An 18,195-nucleotide genomic window follows, 5' to 3' on the forward strand; every position below is an offset into this window, starting at 1 on the left:
AGGATGACAAACAATCCGATTAAAAAGTGGCAGAGTACCTGAATATACATTTCTCCAAAGAGGACATACAATAGGCAAAGAGACATATGGAAAAATGTTCAAAGTCACTAATCATCTGAGAAATGCATATTAAAATGACAATGAGATATCACCTCACACCTATCAGAATGGCTATTATTAAAAAATCAACAAACAATTGCTAGTGAGGATGTGGAAAAAAAGGGAACACTAGTACACTGCTGGTGGGAGCACAGATTGGTGCAGCCACTATAGAAAACAGTATGGAGTTTCCTCAAAAATTAAAAATGGAACTTCTGTTTGACCCAGCGATCCCCCCAATTATGGGAATATATCCTAAAACCCCCCAAACACCAAACAGAAAGAATATATGCACCCTTATATATTAATAGCAGCATTATTTACAATAGGTAAGATTTGGATACAGCCCAAGTGCCCATCAGTAGATGAATGGATAAAAAACTATGAGACATTTACACAATGGAATACTATGCAGCTGTAAACAAAGAGGGATCTCTTAGCCTTTGGGACAGCATGGGTAGACCTGGGGAATATGCTATGTGAAATAAGCCAATCTGAGAAAGACAAATGTCACATCATCTCACTTATTTTTGGAAGCTAATGAACAAAATAAATTGACTAACATAATAAGACTCAAAGCATGGAGGTATAGAACAAACTGACATATTTCGATGTGGGATTGGGGGATGAGAAGAGATAAAGCAAAGAACTTATATACTTATATGCATAGCCCATGTACATGGGCAATAGGTTGGTGATGATCTGGGTGGTGGTAGTGGTAGGGGCTGGGTGGTGCTAGAGGGTAAAGGGGGGGAAATGGGAGACATCTGTAATACTATCAACAATAAATATATTTTAAAAAAGTATTGCTATTCTAAAAGACCTCAGGTTAACAGTCCTATTTGACAAAGGCTGTTTTCATAAAGTCTTAAAGATATTAATTTTCCAAAATAGTCAACATCTAGTCAAAATTAAGTATTTACTGAAACTGACTTCTCAACTGTGATTAAAAATATTATTTGCTTTTCCTGCAACTTGAAGAGATCTTTTGAACAGACCACTCCATATTCCAAATGAAGTCAGGTCCCCAAAATGTCATACAAGATGGGCTTTAGTGCTTAGCAAGCAGGAAAATTAAGTGCACATGACAGACAGGAAAATAGTGATAGTGGTAGAGGAATATATAAAGAGATTCTGTCATTAGGATGGAATACTCAATTCACATGTTAATTGTTTTCTATACTTTTATTCTGTAGAGGGGTAAAATTTGATCTGTAAGGTACATTACCAATAATTGTAAATTACTAGTGTTTTTCAAAAATGAAACCTAATAGAGAAAATTAATATACTAGACTATAACTAAAGTATTTGTGTTAGGGGAAAATATTCATGCTGATTCCAATGCACATTGGGGAATTAGAAAAAAATACTGCCATGATGAACATTTAAAGCCTTTGGTAATATATATATGCCCATGCACACACATGCAAACATAAATGGTTATCTTTGACATTAATAGAATTTATTTAATGAAATTAAATTACTTATGGGAATTCTCCTCTTTCTACTGTTTGTAAGTTAAATAATAATGTGCAAATTATTTCCATATAAAAACATTTCAGTTCCTAAAAAAATTTAAAAAAATAGCAATTCCACTTCTGGGTATATATCTGAAGGAAACAAGATCATTATCTCAAAAAGACATCTGCACTCATGTTAATTATAGCATCTATACTAATAAAAGGGTAATATGCTAATTAGGGTAGATGTCTTCCAGACTTCCATCTGGACAAAGTCACAGCAGCTGTGAGGCCCGGGGCTCATGGCAACCATGGGCTCAGGCAGCCATGGGCCTCAGCAGCTGCGAGGCCTGGGGTTTATGGCAACTGTGGGCTCAGGTAGCCATGAGCCGCGGTGGCTATGAGGCCTGGGGCTCATGGCAGTTGTGGGCTCATGGCAGCTATGGGCTCAGGCAGCCATGAGCCCCAGCAGCTGCAAGGCCCAGGGCTCAGGCAGCCATGAGCCCCAGTGGCTGTGAGACCTCAGACTCAGGCCTTGCAGCTGCTGCGACCACGGCTGGCAGTGGCAGTGGCAGCAGCAGCGGGGTGATGGGGATGGTGCCTTCTCTTGATCAGCTCAGTTGTCTTCCGCAGAGGGAGGCCAGACTGCTGTGGGGAGTGGGCCTAAGCTGTCAGTAGGACATCCCCTGAGGGCTCCCGGACTGTGAGAGGGGGCAGGCCGGGCTGAGCCCCCTCCTCCCCAGTGCATGAATTTTCGTGCATCAGGCCTCTAGTTATTTATAATAACCAAGACATAAAAACAACTTAAGTGTCCACTGATGGGTAAATGGGTAAAGAAGTTGCACCACGCACACACATGCACACACATTGGAGTATTAGTCAATCATAAAAAAGAAGGAAAAACAGTCTGTCTGGTGTGGTTCAGTGGTTGAGCATCAACCTATGAACAAGGAAATCACAGTTTGATTCCAGGATAGGGAACATGCCTGGGTTGTGGGCTCAATCCCCAGTGGGGGGTGTGCAGGAGGTAGCTGGTTGATGATTCTCTCTCATCATTGATGTTTCTATCTTCCTCTCCCTTCCTTTCTGAAACCAATAAAAATATTTTTTAAATTTTTTTTAAAAGAAGGAAATACTGCCATTTGTGACAACATAGATGAGCCTTGAGGGTGTTGTTGAGTGAAGTAAGTCAGACAAAGGCAAATATTGTATGCTTTCTCATTTATATGTGGAAGCTAAAAATGTGAACTCACGAAAACACAGTACAGATTGATGGTTGTCCAAGTTGAGCAAGTTTCAAGCTGCAGCTTTCTCTATCTATCCAGTCCTGTCTCTTTTCCATCTTTCAAATTTCCTGATTTACTTATGGGAATTTCTCACTTTCCCTCACTAACCATGAATTTTTCTTTTAAAAAGTACATGTATTCTTTTATTAAATCTAGAATGAGAAGGAAAATAAGCTGTCAGTAGGACATCCCCATGCACTCAGCTGACCACCTCCATCCAATTTCTAGAAACATTGCATGTGATTAAAATAGTGAATAAAGGTCAGCACCCATGGGTACTACCACTGAAAAGAACCAGGACCTGGTACATCTGTCCTCTGAAATGTGCTATAGGCACAGCATGCTGGCTTGCATTAGTAGAATTCTATCTGTTTTTATAAGCAGAGTCTGTCTTGACTGGATAGCATCTATAACATGCCAACTGTTACATATTTGGAATACCATCCCTGAGGTATACTAAATGTAAATCACAAATCATTAATAAAATGTCTCCTCAATGAACTTCATGGATAGGAGGAATTTACTCTAGGTATTAAGTGCTACTAAGAAAAGAGGGAGAACCCAACTTCCTTATTTTCTAAGAGCATCTCCCAGTAATTGTAACATCTTACTCATCACCACATCCTCAATGCTTGTAATAGTTCCTAGCCTACAGTAGAAACTTGAAAAACACAATTGAATAAATATATATTGAGCCCTGGCCAGGTAGCTCAGTTGGTTAGAGCATCATTCCTATATGCCAAGGTTGTTGGTTTGATCTCCAGTCAGGGCACATACAAGAGGCAATCAATGAATGTATATATGAGTGGAACAACAAATCAATGTTTCTCTGTCTCTCTTTTTTTCTCCCCCTTTCTCTCTATCTAAAATCAATAAAATAAAAAATAGAGAAAAATGGATAAAATAATATATATCTCTATTTCCTCACTTGTAAAATAAGTTAGATCAAACCCCTAGTCATTTTGAGATTGAAGATATTAATTCCACTTGAAAGCAAATAGAGTTTTCATTAAGTTATGATACCGGTAAATGTACCAAGCAAAATGAAAAGTCATAGTCTATTATCTCCAGATATTCTTTTAGGCTCCTCAATTATAATTATTTTCTTAAGCTACATCACCAATAATAAAGAAAACAACAGAAACTTATTTTAAATTATTTTATTTTTCAGAATTTTCTAACACATGGTGTTAGAAAAATGAATTTTGGTACCATGACTTAAAACTTCTTCTCAAGGTTAGCCTTTAAATTAAACACAGTAGCTACAATAAGGATATTTAAACCTCACTCAGAGAAATGGTGAAAATCAAGGCACAAATTCTTTTGTGGAGGGAAATTATTTCAAAGTGTGATTTTAAAAAGCTAATAAGAAGAGTAAGAAGGATAAAATAGAGACCATGCTGGGAAGACAAAAAAGTGAATAATTCTCCCTAAAAAGAGAATAAAGAGGGGGGCAAAAAGCAAAAGAAAGGCTCACTAACTTATTTTCCTGATATAAAATTCAAGTACTTAAAACTTTTTTAAAAATCATAAAATGCTGCTACTCATCTCAAAGAAAAAGTAATCTTCATTATTTTCTAGAATTGAAAAACAACAACCTTTTTTACTTAAGGATAGTCAGTGATCTTAAGTCAATACTTAGAAATGGAAAGGTTTGCTTTTCTAAATCTAATATCTACATACTATAATCTACCTTGAAAAAAATCATCTGAAGGAACACAGGACTTTATTTCTAATACAAACGTAAAAAAAAAAATCTAACAATCTAAACAAAAGGGCTTTCAACTGGATATGGAACTTACTATATTTTGCACTAAATTTCTTAAGGACAAACATTGTGCAATACTGTTCTTTATATTCCATCAGGAAGTACTGTAAAACATACCTTCACAGGTGATCAAAAAAGTACTTACACAATTGCACAAAAATTCAGTTAGAATTCCAGTTTTTCAACATTTAAAAAATTGCCAATTTTCACTTATATCCATCTTATCTACATGTTGATAAATAAAATTCTTCCCAGGTGTTGTTAAATAAGAAAATACTAGTCTCATTTGTCACTTGTGCATTTGTACCTGAATATTTTACCAACTGAAACACATATTCAGAAAAATTGTCATTGTTCTCAGAGACAATAAGGCAAAGAAATAAATATTTGCTTTTAATTTTTTTCCTTTCTTTTCTTCTTCAATTTGTGTTTTAAGGCTCAGAGCAGACATTATGATATATCAATTTTTTTTATAAGGTTTTCAAATGTTTGGCCCAAAGTGAAGTTGTTCTGTTGAAGTTACTTAAATATTCCTCTCATCTTCTCAAGTAACTTCAAACATGTTCATGCCAGTCATCCATTCCAAAAGGAGCAGTGATTCAAAGGAAAGTTAATAACTTAGGGATCTATAAAAGACACTGCAATGTATCTTGTTCCATTTTTAACAGGAAGCCCTTCATGCAGATGCGTGAGTCTCCCTGGGTGCATAAAACTCCAGCCTTTTCTCGGTGATTCAATAGAGCAATTGTATCGAAGAAATTTGCATCCACCTCCCTAAAAGAGATGAAACAAATAAATGTATCATCCTATTATGTTTAATATTTTATCACTAGAGGCCTGGTGCACAAAATTCATGTGGGGGGGTGGTGTCCCTCAGCCTGGCCTGTGCCCTCTCGCAATCCAGGGTGCCTCATGCACCAGTGACCATACTTTTCATACAGGTGAAAGGCATCTTGCCGTTGTATAAGCTACATTTTTTTTGCCCTGAGTATAAAAAGTAGTACATAACATGATCCTTCTGAGGCAGTAGTGCCATTTTCCCCATCTTATGGGTGGAAAAACTGAAGCAGAGACAAGTTAAGTAATTGGCTTTGTCACCCAGTTATAAGTGTCAGAATCAGGGCTGACCACAAAATGTGCAAGCCAGAGTCCATGCATGTCATCGCTGCATCATCCTGTTTTTTTCAGTGTTAAGAGTAGATTTGCCAGATTTTAGTTTTTAAATCTAAGAGACTGTTTCCAATATATAGGATTGCATGTTTATTCCCATGTAGAATAAACAGGATGTGGACAGTTTGGAGGTTCTTCTGATGAATTAGGATTAAATAACCACAGATCTCTTTTTCAAATATTGCAGAAGCCACCTTCCTTGTTTAACTGTGTGTGGGATGTAGCCATTTATAAGCTATGACATAGTCACTTGCAATCCGAGACCCCTTGGGGAATGTCCGACTGATGGTTTAGAGGTTAGAAAAAAACCTTGTGAGAGAAAAAAACAAAACAAAACAGAGGCCACTCCAGCGAGGTTGGGTTCTGAGGAGCTAGGGCTAACTTTCTTCGTGAAGATTCACCAGGTCAGGGAAGAGGGGAGGAAGGAGAGAGAGGAAGAAAGAAGGAGGAGGAGGAGGAGGAGGAGGAGGAGGAGGAGGAGAAGAAGAAGAAGAAGAAGAAGAAGAAGAAGAAGAAGAAGAAGAAGAAGAAGAAGAAGAAGAAGAAGAAGAAGAAGAAGAAGAAGAAGAAGAAGAAGAAAAAGAAGAAGGAGGAGGAGGAAGAAGGAGAAGAAGAAGAAGAAAGAGAGAGAGAGAGAGAGAGAGAGAGAGAGAGAGAGACTCCTCCCCAAAGACTCCAGACTCTTATTTTAAAACACAAAACCTTGCTTCCCCACGTTTATCGCACATCTAAACACAAACCATCCTGTACTTCAAGCAACATGTATTAGGGAAAGCGAATATAGCTTTAAAGCAAAGGTTAGGGGTTTCAGAAGTAACTCCTCTATTCTCTTGGGCGGAAGCTCCTGAGGGGGCCTGCCTCTTTGCGAATCCACATTTATCTCTTGGCGCATGGGAGGTTAGGGAGCACAGCATTATCCTGGGAAGGGAAGGTCAGGGGGACTGCACACTTGATACTCACCCCATTTCATTTCCTCACCCTCCCAGGTAGCTCAATTCGACTGGGTGTGGGGAGAGATTGGGCGGCTCTCCGGGGGGGGGGATTCTGCAGCTGCTGGGGGGCAAAGAAAAGCCTCCCCCAAAAAAGGTTTTTCAAAAGCCTTCAGGAAGCCACGACGGTTAAACAGCGCAACTGGGCTCAGTGAGAGCCAAACTGTCTTCCCACTTGCACCTGCATGTCTGTGCCTCTACGGGCAGTCCAGGGGCCCTCCCAGACCCTTGCCCCACCCTCCCACCTCCCTCACACACACTTTGGACTGGGTGCTGCTGCACTGGGGGCTGCTTATATGTCCTCCTTTGACCTCTGCACTATCCCAAACTCCCGAACCCCAGGGCTCACTTCCGGGCTTCCGAAGCCCTCAAAGTCTCTCCCTCAATTCCAAGGCACTGCTCCCGGCCACCTCCCAGCTGCAGCCAACACTCAGACCTGGAGGCGAGTGGCCCTGCGGGCCCACCCTCCTTTTTCTCCTCCACTCACTACGCCCGGGTACTGGCACAGATCTGTGGGCCACGCAGTTTAGTGAACACATGCCCAATGTCAAGAATGGTGCCTTTGCTCGAAGGTAACCGGGGCAGTCTCCCTCTGGAACTCAGTCCTGGGGTGCTGCCTTCCACTTCTAAATTCAGATCTCATGCAATTCACACCAAAAAACCCCTGCTCTCCCAAGGAAGAGACCCACTGAAGAGACTCCTGAGGCAGTGTGGGGCATGCCTCCTCTGCACTTGTGCACAGAGTGAGTGTCATGTTTGCAGTGAGCAAGCCTGCTGCACTGCTCAAGGGGGAGACATGTGTAGCCACCAAAACAGTGGTTCCTATCTTTTCTCTTTTGTTTACAGAGAAAGAGATTCCAATACTATCCCAAACCCCCATGTAGCCATGCACTCAAAACTCCTTCCTATGCCCCTTCTCCAGACACCGGCCCTCCAATGTCCTGGCTGCTTCTGCCCGCTCTGAGAGGGGCTGCACTGTAAGTTCATATGTTTGACTAGTTAAGAAAAAAAACAGGCTGAAATTGGACTTACATGGAACCTGTCCATGGTAACCACTTGCTCTACAGGAGCGCCCATAGCACCCAAGTACTTGAGACCCTTGCAATCTGGGACTCCTCCGGGGATGTCTGACTGCAGGTTTAGGAGCCCGAACCAGGCCAGGTGCCATGCAGCTCACGCTCATCCCAGCCGCTGTGCCTGCTGCCGCCACTTGGTAGTACTGCCCGAGTCAGGAGAGGCTCCCGCTGCTGCAGCTGTGCTCATCAGCCATGAGCCCAGCTTCTGGCTGATCAGCACTCCCCCTGTGGGAGCACACTGACTACCAGGGGGCAGCTCCTGAGTTAAGCGTCTGTCCCCTGGTGGTCAGTGTGCATCATAGGGACTAGTCAACTGGTCATGCTGGTCATTTCACTGTAACGGTCACTGGGCTTTTATATATATAGACTAGTATATATAGATTGGCAAAATTCAAATTATGCCATATAAGAAGAAAAGTAAAAAAAAGGGGGAAGGGTTTAAGGCCTTTTTGTAATGACTGAGGAATGTAAAAAATAAAACCCATAATTACCTGAAAATCTTCTCCCACATTATTGAGTGCAATGTTGATGGTAAATGTAGAAGCATCGTGATGAGGGCGAAGAGAACGCTGTCTGTCAGGGGAGTATTTTACCACAAAATTCAATAATGCAAATCCCTAAAAAGGCAAAGTAAATGAATGGATTTGCTTAGCAATAAAAACATAAAATAGCATATGTGTGTAAAAACTGGTAAGAGGTAGGCAGGAGGAATGGGAGAATAACTACCTTTGTATAATAGCCTGCAAAGACCTTCAGTGTAACTGGTGCAATAAACTCCCGGATAAAATGAAGCCAAACATTCTCCAGATCAATTTGCTTCATGTGGATATCATCAGTTGGGACATTTTCATAACCACCAGATATACGGCTATCCTAAAAACAAATTAATGACATCATAAAGTGTGGTCCACAGCAATCCACATTTATACTATCTTGGAATTTTTTCAATCCCAAGATCATTATAAATAAAGAAATTAACAGTTTAATTATGTCACAGCATCTGCTTTAACTGCAAGACTATCAAAAAAACTTAGGTAAAATGGCTTTGCAAATATATCCATGAAGCAAAACATTACAGAGTTCAGTAGACTCCTTTCCTACTTATTTAATGCGTTAACCCAAAAATAAAAAGACCAAAGTAAGAGATAACAAGTGTTTATTTGAGATTCAAAAGAATAGTTATTTAGAAAGCACCTATTCAGACAGAAACAAAAGCAGTGGGTATTTATGAGAAAGGGAAGGAGAACAATTACATCAATAGAAGGAAGCATTTCTATAGGTGCAAATAAGCTAGCATGGTGATGCTAATGCTAAACAATGTTTTTAATTTCGGTCCAGGTAGTCATGGCATCTTCTTTCTTGTAATCTTTGCACACAGTGGTTTGGGATGCAATGCTGCTCTTGGGTCTAGGTTATTTTGCTCTTTTAACATTCCAAAGATTTGAGGAAGAAGATATGCAAGATTCTGGGATGGCAGCTTCAACTCCATTTTAAAGTGGCTCCATTTAGATTATTTTTACAAATGTGTATTTAAGAGCTGACTATAAAGTAAATAAAATTAATTTCCAAAGCCCTTCCAAGCCTCCTAAAGAATGAGTTTTATACAGTGACCCTTCAGGCAGTCTTAGCTGCTTGATGGATGTAAATTTGTTGGATTACCTACCATAGAAACAAGCTTTCCCTGCTTTGTTTTCTTACTTCTACTTTGTGGCACCCAGTCTTTCTATGACAGGTTTTCATTATCCTGCCTGCAACTTGCTGACTTCAAGTTCTTCATCATTCTTTGAACTTCTGTATCCCTGATCAGCTAACTGATGTAATTTAACAGAGGCGGTAATATTCAAGAGTATTCCACTTAAATTTCTTGGTATTGGGAATGAGCTGGCATGTGAGGACTCTCAGAGGAAAAGAAATACATTGAACCACTGACAGCGAGACTTCCTGCCAAGTCCTTGACACTGAATGTAAATAAAAAACTGACTTACACTGAAGGCATTTAGATTCCTTCTTAAATTTTATACAAAAAAGCTTTGATAATCAACCAGATAAACTTAGTCTTAGTATTTTTCACTATAGCTCACTGTAAAAATGCAGAGAATAAAAAGTGGCCTCAAGAGCAACATCACACAGTAAAGATATACATTACCTCACCATCTCCAGCCTGGGACATGATCCTTAGGGACTAGCCAGTGTAATTACATGCATAAATGAGAAACTGAGGCCCAGAGAGATCAAATGTTAAACACTCATTAGGTAATGGCAGAATTAGACTTAAACACAGCTCTCCTGACAGCCTTGGCTAACCTACTATTCAGGTCTATTCAGAGATGTACAACAAAAAGGACAAATCCACCCTAAATTCTCTAAATATCTACCCTTCCCCCAACCCCACATACACATTTCAGTTTTCTGTGTGAAATTACAACTTACGTGATGTTTCCCTCCAGACCACTGGCCATAATGCTCCATTTCTTCCACCAACTCATCACAGGCTTTTTCAGAAAATATGGGAAACCAAAAGACATCTGGACAAGGCTATGACATTGAGAGAACGCTTTATTTTTCTTTCTCATAAAGCATGGCATCACCATTAAGAGAATAACATTCTGTGTCTTTTTAAAAATATATTTTACTGATTTTTTACAGAGAGGAAGGGAGAGGGATAGAGAGTTGGAAACATCGATCAGCTGCCTCCTGCACACTCCCTACTGGGGATGTGCCCGCAACCAAGGTACATGCCCTTGACTGGAATCGAACCTGGGACCCTTGAGTCCGCAGGCTGATGCTCGATCCACTGAGCCAAACTGGTTAGGGTACATTCTGTGTCTTTTAACTAATAACTAGCATTTTAAAACTAATAGGGCAGAATATTCAATATTTTCTCACTTAGATGTCCTTTTTAGGAGGTCTGTCCCACATTTTTGACATTACTATTATAAACAATACTAGTTTTGGGGATTTTTAACACTTAGAAGACTTTTTTTTTTTACATTTTAACATCAGTAAAATAAAATGTGTCTTAAAGTCAAAGCCAAGCAGCCACTGTGATGTAGTTTTAATGCCCCGGCGCTTAGTAAAACATTCATCCTGCCGTCACCTGTGTGAGTACATATGCACGTCTGTGTGTCCTTTGTATACATGTATTTAGTTGGTGTTGCATTTGCTGAACTGAGTTGCCCTTTAAAATGTCTTTTAAAATGATTTATGCTACAATTTGTGACAGAAATGAAAAGTTACTATGTATACAGTGCACTAGAACATATAACATATATTCCTTAATAATTAATTATAAAATAACTCTTTCAATACGTATAAAATAAAAACATTCTAAATGACCAGAAAACATTGTGTCATAGTTTAATTGGCAGTATTTTATTTTTCTTTCTCATAGTATACAAAATAAAAAGATAACTCAGAATCAAAGATTTCTTATATTCTCTAAAATAAGGTATTAGCAATAGTTTGGAATACTACTAATCTAAAACAGAGCTCATTTTGTAAAAGACATCTCTAAGAGATTCTTGGAGCCTAATTTCTTTCAAAGGTAAACTTTCATGAAAGATATGTCAATGGCTCCTTATTTTTTGTGGTTTGGGAAGGCTACAACATTAACTTATGGACACACACAACAGTGTGGTGATTCCGGGGGGCGGGGTGTGAGGTGGGGGGGGCGGTGGAGGTGGAAGAGGGTATAGGGGGGATAAGTGGTGATAGGGAAAAAATGAAACAAAAAGAAAGCTATGACATTGAGAGCATGCTTCACAAAAATGCATGATCTTAAAATTTTTGTTCATCTACACATTCTACAGTTTTATAACTATATGATCCTTAAGGCTATAAAATTGGGAATTAAGCCATATGAATTTTACCTAAAGAGTAATTACTGCACTTTCAAAACATCCCCCACTAAAGCAGTATTGTAGTAATAATATGCCCTTCTGGAAAATATAGCAAAAAGTTCTACATATCATAATAATTATTAATACAAACCTGTTCAACTATATTTTCAGTGAAAATCTTTGAATAATCATGGTTTATATACTTTTCCTTCCAGTCCTACAAAAAAAATCAATTGCACAGATTAAAGCAAATACCTTTACAAATACTTGAATAAACAATATAAAGTATATCCATTTTAGAAATTACTCAACTTATAGATGACTGTGTTTTAGACCACCGAAACCACAGTTTATGTTTTTCAATATTTGCCTGATTCTATGTATGATCATATATATTTCTATGAAATGAAAAATTTTGGTTTATGAAGCTTATATCTCAGAATTTAAAAATGTGAAAAATATTACAGTGATTAGATTTGTATACTACATCCTATGCATCTACACAGGGTAGATAAATATGTGTTTAAAAGTGAACAATAGAAAATCCTATCAACAAATATTAGTAAATATTAACACATTAGTCAATTTGAGTATTACTTACATAGTGAATTACTTTAAAATAATTTCAATTTTAAAAATGTATTCAAAATTTCTTCCTTCACTGCAGTTTTTAATATCTGTCAAAGAATGATCATAGGGTTCATAACACATTCACTTCCTTAAGTTACTAAATTTAAGATATAGTAAAAATAGATTTTCTTGATGTTAATTCATGAACCAATTCTCCTCTTTGACCAATCTCTGACACATAAAGCACACACTGAAATACCTCAATTTTTGTCAATATCAGCTAGGAAATCCTTTCCCTGGGTCAAGTGTTTCATTTAAAACCCCAATTATTTAGAGAGTATATATTAAAATATGGAGTGAGTTATTATTTAAAAAGATCTCTTCTTAAATGTATTTAGGCAGTCTAACAAAATTCTTAAGTTTCTCTTTATAAAGTACAAATATAGGAAAGTGACAGGAAAGAACTGAGGTACAGATATAAAATAATTCAAATCAAAACATGTTCCAAAAATATTTGTCTGAAATATACTTTTTGAGGCCAGATTTCAAAGGATTCAGATAATTTATGTACATTCTTAGTTTAACATATCTCTGCTTATATGTATCTAAGATATTTCTGATATTGAGAACCAAAACTATCTTTAAATTCTTTAATAAATTTCATTTACAGTATATAAGGATCAAATTACTATATTATCTCATTACTCCCTCTAACAATGATTAGTTTTTGGATTTCAAAATATGGGGAAAAATTAGAAGTAAATAATCATTCATAACATTTCAGAATCCTTCTGTATTCTTTCCTATGTATCATTACTGAAATTAAAGAAAAAAGCCCCTAAAACTTTACATTAATTTTTTATTTAGACCACCTTTCAAATATCATTGAACAAACTGTGAACTTACTAATTTCTTATAAGTTCTGATAATGGGAAAATCATTAAATATGTTGCTATGCATATCCCCTACAAGGTATATCTATATGGTGAATTTCCAAAGAAAACAACAAAGTAAAGCCATAGAAAGAAAAGCTATTCCAACTCACTGGTGATATCATTGCATAGTCTCCAAAGATTTGAATTTTTACACAAACATCTACATTTCAGTACATAATTTGGAATATTTTTTCAGGAAGCTAACATTACCTAAGAAATCAAATAATACTCTTTTTCAAAATAACAAGAAATTTAGCACTAAAGTAAAATATGTAATTCCACCCTCACCATTAAAAAAGCTTCTTCTTAAGTCCATGAAAATGTGCAGCTAAATGGACTGGAGATGCTTTCCTTTATTTATCTACTAGAGGCCCGGTGCATGGATTCGTGCACCAGTGGGGTTCCTCTGCCTGGCCTGCACCCTCTCACAATCTGGGACCCCTCGGGGGATGTTGGACTGCCGGTTTAGGCCTGATCCCCATAGGCAGGTGGCCTGCAGGTATCAGGCTGAAATTGGCAGTCCAACGCTGCCTGCTGCTCCTGCTCATCCTGACCCTGCTGTGCCTGCTGCAGGCTCATGCCCAGTCAATCCCGATCAGGAGAGGCTCGCACTGCTGCCAAAGCGGCGCTCGCCAGCTGTGAGCCCTGCGTTTGGTGCCAATCGGTCAGCTGAGCGGCGCTCCCACTGTGGGAGCACATTAACCACCAGGGGGGAAGCTCCTGCATTGAGCGTCTGCCCCCTGGTGGTCAGTGCATGTCATAGCGACCGGTCGACTGGTCATTTGGTCACTTAGGCTTTTATATATATATAGATTTATGTTTTATTAATCCTCACCTGAGGATATTTTTTCCATTGATTTTTAGAGAAAGTGGAAGGGAAGGAGGAGGGAAGGAGAGAGAGAGAGAGAGAGAGAGAGAGAAGAGATAGAGAACATAGATGTGAGAGAGACATCAATTGGTGAAAATACTTTTAAAGATATTTATTTTTTATTCAACAGAGTATTCAGAGACCATTAAATTTCCTAGTCCTGGTTGTCAATTACTCCTTCAAAATAAAACAGAATTCTGATCAGGTGGATTAAGAGTTTGTAATTTAAGACTTTTACTATTGGCAAGGGAAAACCCTAAATAGTAGTATTACAAAGATGATCCTTTAAGAGAGTATTTTCCCTTGAATAAATGTGCTGACTTCACTAAAGAGAACAGACCAAAAAAAAAAAAAAAAAAAAAGGTTAACTCCTGTAGATTCAAATCTTTCAGGAAAGAAATAATTTTAGAATTTAAAAGGAAATTGTTTCCCAACTTAAGACTTTCGATATATGTTAAATCCAGTTACTCTGAAATTTTCTCTGGCTATCTTTGGTATATATTCACAAATTGTTTTAAAAAATAAACAAGGAGAGATAGAAAATGGTGGCCCAATAGGCAGATGTGCCATGCACCTCATCCTGGGGCCAGACTGGAAAAGCAACTAAGTCAGAGAACATCAACCTAGAATTCACAAGTTAGACACAGCTGAGGAGACAATTTACAACAAGAAAGGGCAGAGAACACCTGGAGAACAGTAGGAACTGGGATCTGGACTGAAGAGGGCCAGCTGGCCAGTGGACCAACAATGTGAGGAGGAAGCTGAGGTGCATCAAAGCCACTTGGCAACAGGCATAACATCCAACTGTGAAAAAGAAAAGCTACAGATTTGCTGCTGGCATGCAAATCTGGACATAAGACCACAGCCTCAAAAGGCTGAGGCAGCCTGAGCAGCTCAGTGCTGGGGGAAGAGAAACATGCAGTTTAGTGGTTGTTTTGGTTTGGTTTTGTCTTTGCTATTATGCACTAAACCCAGAACATAGGACTTTTCAATTGCAAACACTCACCTGAGGCTTCTGCGCAGAGAGAGAGGCACAGACTTGAGGAGTCTGAGGAGAGGCTGAGGAGGGAAATAGGGCAGAGAGACATGGCCAGGACTCCTGCATTGGGACATTCTTAAAGCTTCCAAACCAAAGTGGCCATTTCTTCTCTGAAGAGCTAGCCCCTCCCAGTAGCCACAAAACAGGTAATATAGCCTGCCACACCCTGCCTGCATTTTGAGTTATACGAAGGAAAGAAGGCAGAGGCCAAATTTACACGTTTTAATAGGCCCAAAGAACCCTCAGTGACTGGATAGGAAGATGTGCCGGTCCAGCCCACTATTCTGGGAACCAGACTGATAAAAACTCCAGATTGCTAGCCAACCCCACTGGCCTCCATACAAGGATCTCTGAATAACCAAGGCCAGAGTAATATTTTGGGCCACTCATGGAGGAGTACATCTGGGTCAGGGAAAAAACATCCATCTGATTCCCAGAAAGCCAAACAGCACCACTCACTCCTAAAGCCCTATCAGTGATTAAGATTGACAGTTGGCAGACAGGCAAAACAGACAGATTGGTCCCACCTGCTTGTAGCCAAGGCCTGTGGAGACAGACACAAGCAGAGTGAGTGGTGGATTGCTTGGAGCTTCAACAGGGTGCAAAAAGCCAAAAGAGCCCTAACTGGTTTGGCTCAGTGGATAGAGTGTCAGCCTGTGGACTGAAGGGTCCCAGGTTTGATTCTGGTTAAGGATATGTACCTTGGTTGCAGGCACATCCCCAGTAGACGGTGTGTGGGAGGCAGCTGATCAATGTTTCTCTCTCATCGATGTTTCTAACTCTCTATCCCTCTCCCTTCCTGTAAAGAATCAATAATAATAATTTTAAAAAGCCAAAAATTAGTGTCTGACAGTGGTCAGCACCTAACTACTTAAAAGGAAGCCCAGAATTGGCACACAGAAGAGTGGGATTCTAAACAAGCTGCCACACAGGGCATTAAAATTCGGCTGAAGTGAATGACACTTCACTTTTTAATTAATTAATTTTATTATTATTATTTTTTTACCTTTTTCTACCTTGCTTCTCCATTTTCATCTTGTTTTTCTTCTACTTTCCCCATTTTATTTTTTCTCTTTCTTTTCTTTTTACCCCCTTTTAAAAATTGATCTTCTTTATCTGTTTTATTGATGTGTTATTATTACAGTTGTCTCTGTTGGCTTAGTCATATAGCTAACTTCATCTTCCCTGCTGTCCTACTTCATTTCCCCTTCTTTTTTATTTCTCTGAACTACTCAATTCTTTTTTCTTCTTCTCTCTGGCTCTTTTCTTCTCCTAATTTTTAATTGGTTTCAATTCAGGCCATATGCGCTCTCCTCTATTCTCCTTTTCAAATAAATAAATAAAAATTTAAAAACTTTTTTTTCTTCTTGTCCATTCATTCTCTTTCTCCCTCCTCTATAATAATCCATGGTCCTTCCCCTATTCATCCAATTCCTTAACCTTTTTGTACTTAAGCTGTGCCTCCACAGATTCTGTCCGTACTCCACTTTCCAGATTTTCTGTTTGAGCTTTTGGGTTTATTTTTATTTATTTTTTCTTTTCTCGATATCCTTTTTGTTTTCTTTTCTCTTTCCTAATTCTCTTTTTTCTGGTGGTCACTTTTTGGGGGGTTATAATTGCCTTGTGTACCTTCGTGTTCTGTTCCTTTTGTGTCGTGTCGTATTGTATTTTGTGCTGTTCGGTCAGCACTTTCACAATGGCTGACATGATGTGGTAGAGAGTGAACAGCATAATCAGACACCCTGAAAGGAGGCTCCACCCAAAAAATGGGACAATAACATTCAAGACCCAACTACATCAGGAGAACCCAAATATCTTAGGCAGGTGGACTCCCTGGAACACCCAGCCCAGAAGACCTGAGAGACTGTATCACTGGGTCCCACAAAACATCTACTACATAACAGCGACTGAAAAAATCTGGGTGGCATACCAGTTTGGTCTAATACAAAGAAACAAATACAAGAGAACAACCAAAAATGGGGAGATGAAAGAAAAGGAGAAATCACCAGAAAAGGAAATAAATGAAATGGATGGAAGCAATTTGTCAGAGGAAGAATTCAGAGTAATGGTTGTAAGGATGTTCAAATGGCTGGATTAGAAATTCACCAACATTTGTAAGAATCAAGAGGAAATGAAGAATGACATAGCTGCAATGGAACGCAATGGAAGGTTTCAACAGGAGACTAGAAGAAGCTGAGGACAAATCAGCGAGTTAGGAGACAAGGTAGAAAAAACACCCAAGTAGAGCAGCAACTGGGAAAAAAATTAAAAAGCAGGAGGAAAGTTCTAAGGGAGCTTTCGTACAACATGAAATGAAACAACATCTGCATAATAGGGGTGCCAGAAGGAAAGGAAGCTGATAAAGGAATAGAAAACCTGTTTGAAGAAATAATGACAATGCCAAGAAATCTGAGGCATTTCTATACACCAATAGTGAACTTGCAGAAAGAGAGATTAGAAAAACAATCCCATTTACCATCGCACCAAAAGAATTAAGCTACCTAGGAATAAACTTAACTAAAGAGGTAAAAGACCTCTACTCAGAAAACTACAGGACATTGAAAAAAGAGATAGAGAAAGACATAAACAGATGGAAAAACATACCGTGTTCATGGATTGGTAGAATCAACATCATTAAAATGTCCATACTACCCAAAGCAATCTATAAATTCAGTGCACTTCCCATTAAAATACCAACGGCATACTTCACAGATCTAGAACGAACTCTCCAAAAATTCATCTGGAATAAAAACAGACCCCGAATAGCTGCAGCAATCCTGAGAAAGAACAAAGTAGGTGGGATCTCAATACCAGATATCAAGCTTTATTACAAAGCCACTGTTCTCAAAACTGCCTGGTACTGGCACAAGAACATACATATAGATCAATGGAATAGAATAGAGACCCCAGAAATCGGTCCAAACCAATATGCTCAATTAATTTTTGACAAAGGAGGCAAGAACATACAATGGAGCCAAGATAGTCTCTTCAATAAATGGTGTTGGGAAAATTGGACAGATATATGCAAGAAAATGAAACTAGACCACCAACTTACACCATACACAAGAATGAACTCAAAATGGATAAAGGACTTAA

At 38.7% G+C, this 18,195-nt stretch overlaps 1 protein-coding gene across 3 annotated transcripts in view; it reads right to left on the bottom strand.

The window, feature by feature from the left end:
- Positions 1-3,990: 3,990 nt before the first annotated feature.
- PLOD2 (procollagen-lysine,2-oxoglutarate 5-dioxygenase 2) overlaps positions 3,991-18,195 on the bottom strand; it is a 289,789-nt gene continuing 275,584 nt past the window's right edge. For all 3 annotated transcript variants that reach the window (XM_070405928.1, XM_070405927.1, XM_070405926.1), the window contains 5 exons: positions 11,839-11,904; positions 10,279-10,383; positions 8,575-8,721; positions 8,340-8,465; positions 3,991-5,387 (listed from right to left, as the gene is read on the bottom strand). In XM_070405928.1, the coding sequence (XP_070262029.1) occupies positions 5,232-5,387; positions 8,340-8,465; positions 8,575-8,721; positions 10,279-10,383; positions 11,839-11,904 (600 nt within the window). In that variant the 3' untranslated portion in view covers positions 3,991-5,231. The remainder of the gene's footprint in view (positions 5,388-8,339; positions 8,466-8,574; positions 8,722-10,278; positions 10,384-11,838; positions 11,905-18,195) is intronic.

Source organism: Myotis yumanensis, unplaced genomic scaffold, assembly GCF_028538775.1.
Source record: "Myotis yumanensis isolate MYYU_CA2020_CCGP unplaced genomic scaffold, mMyoYum1.0.hap1 SCAF_2, whole genome shotgun sequence".
Lineage (NCBI taxonomy): Eukaryota > Metazoa > Chordata > Mammalia > Chiroptera > Vespertilionidae > Myotis > Myotis yumanensis.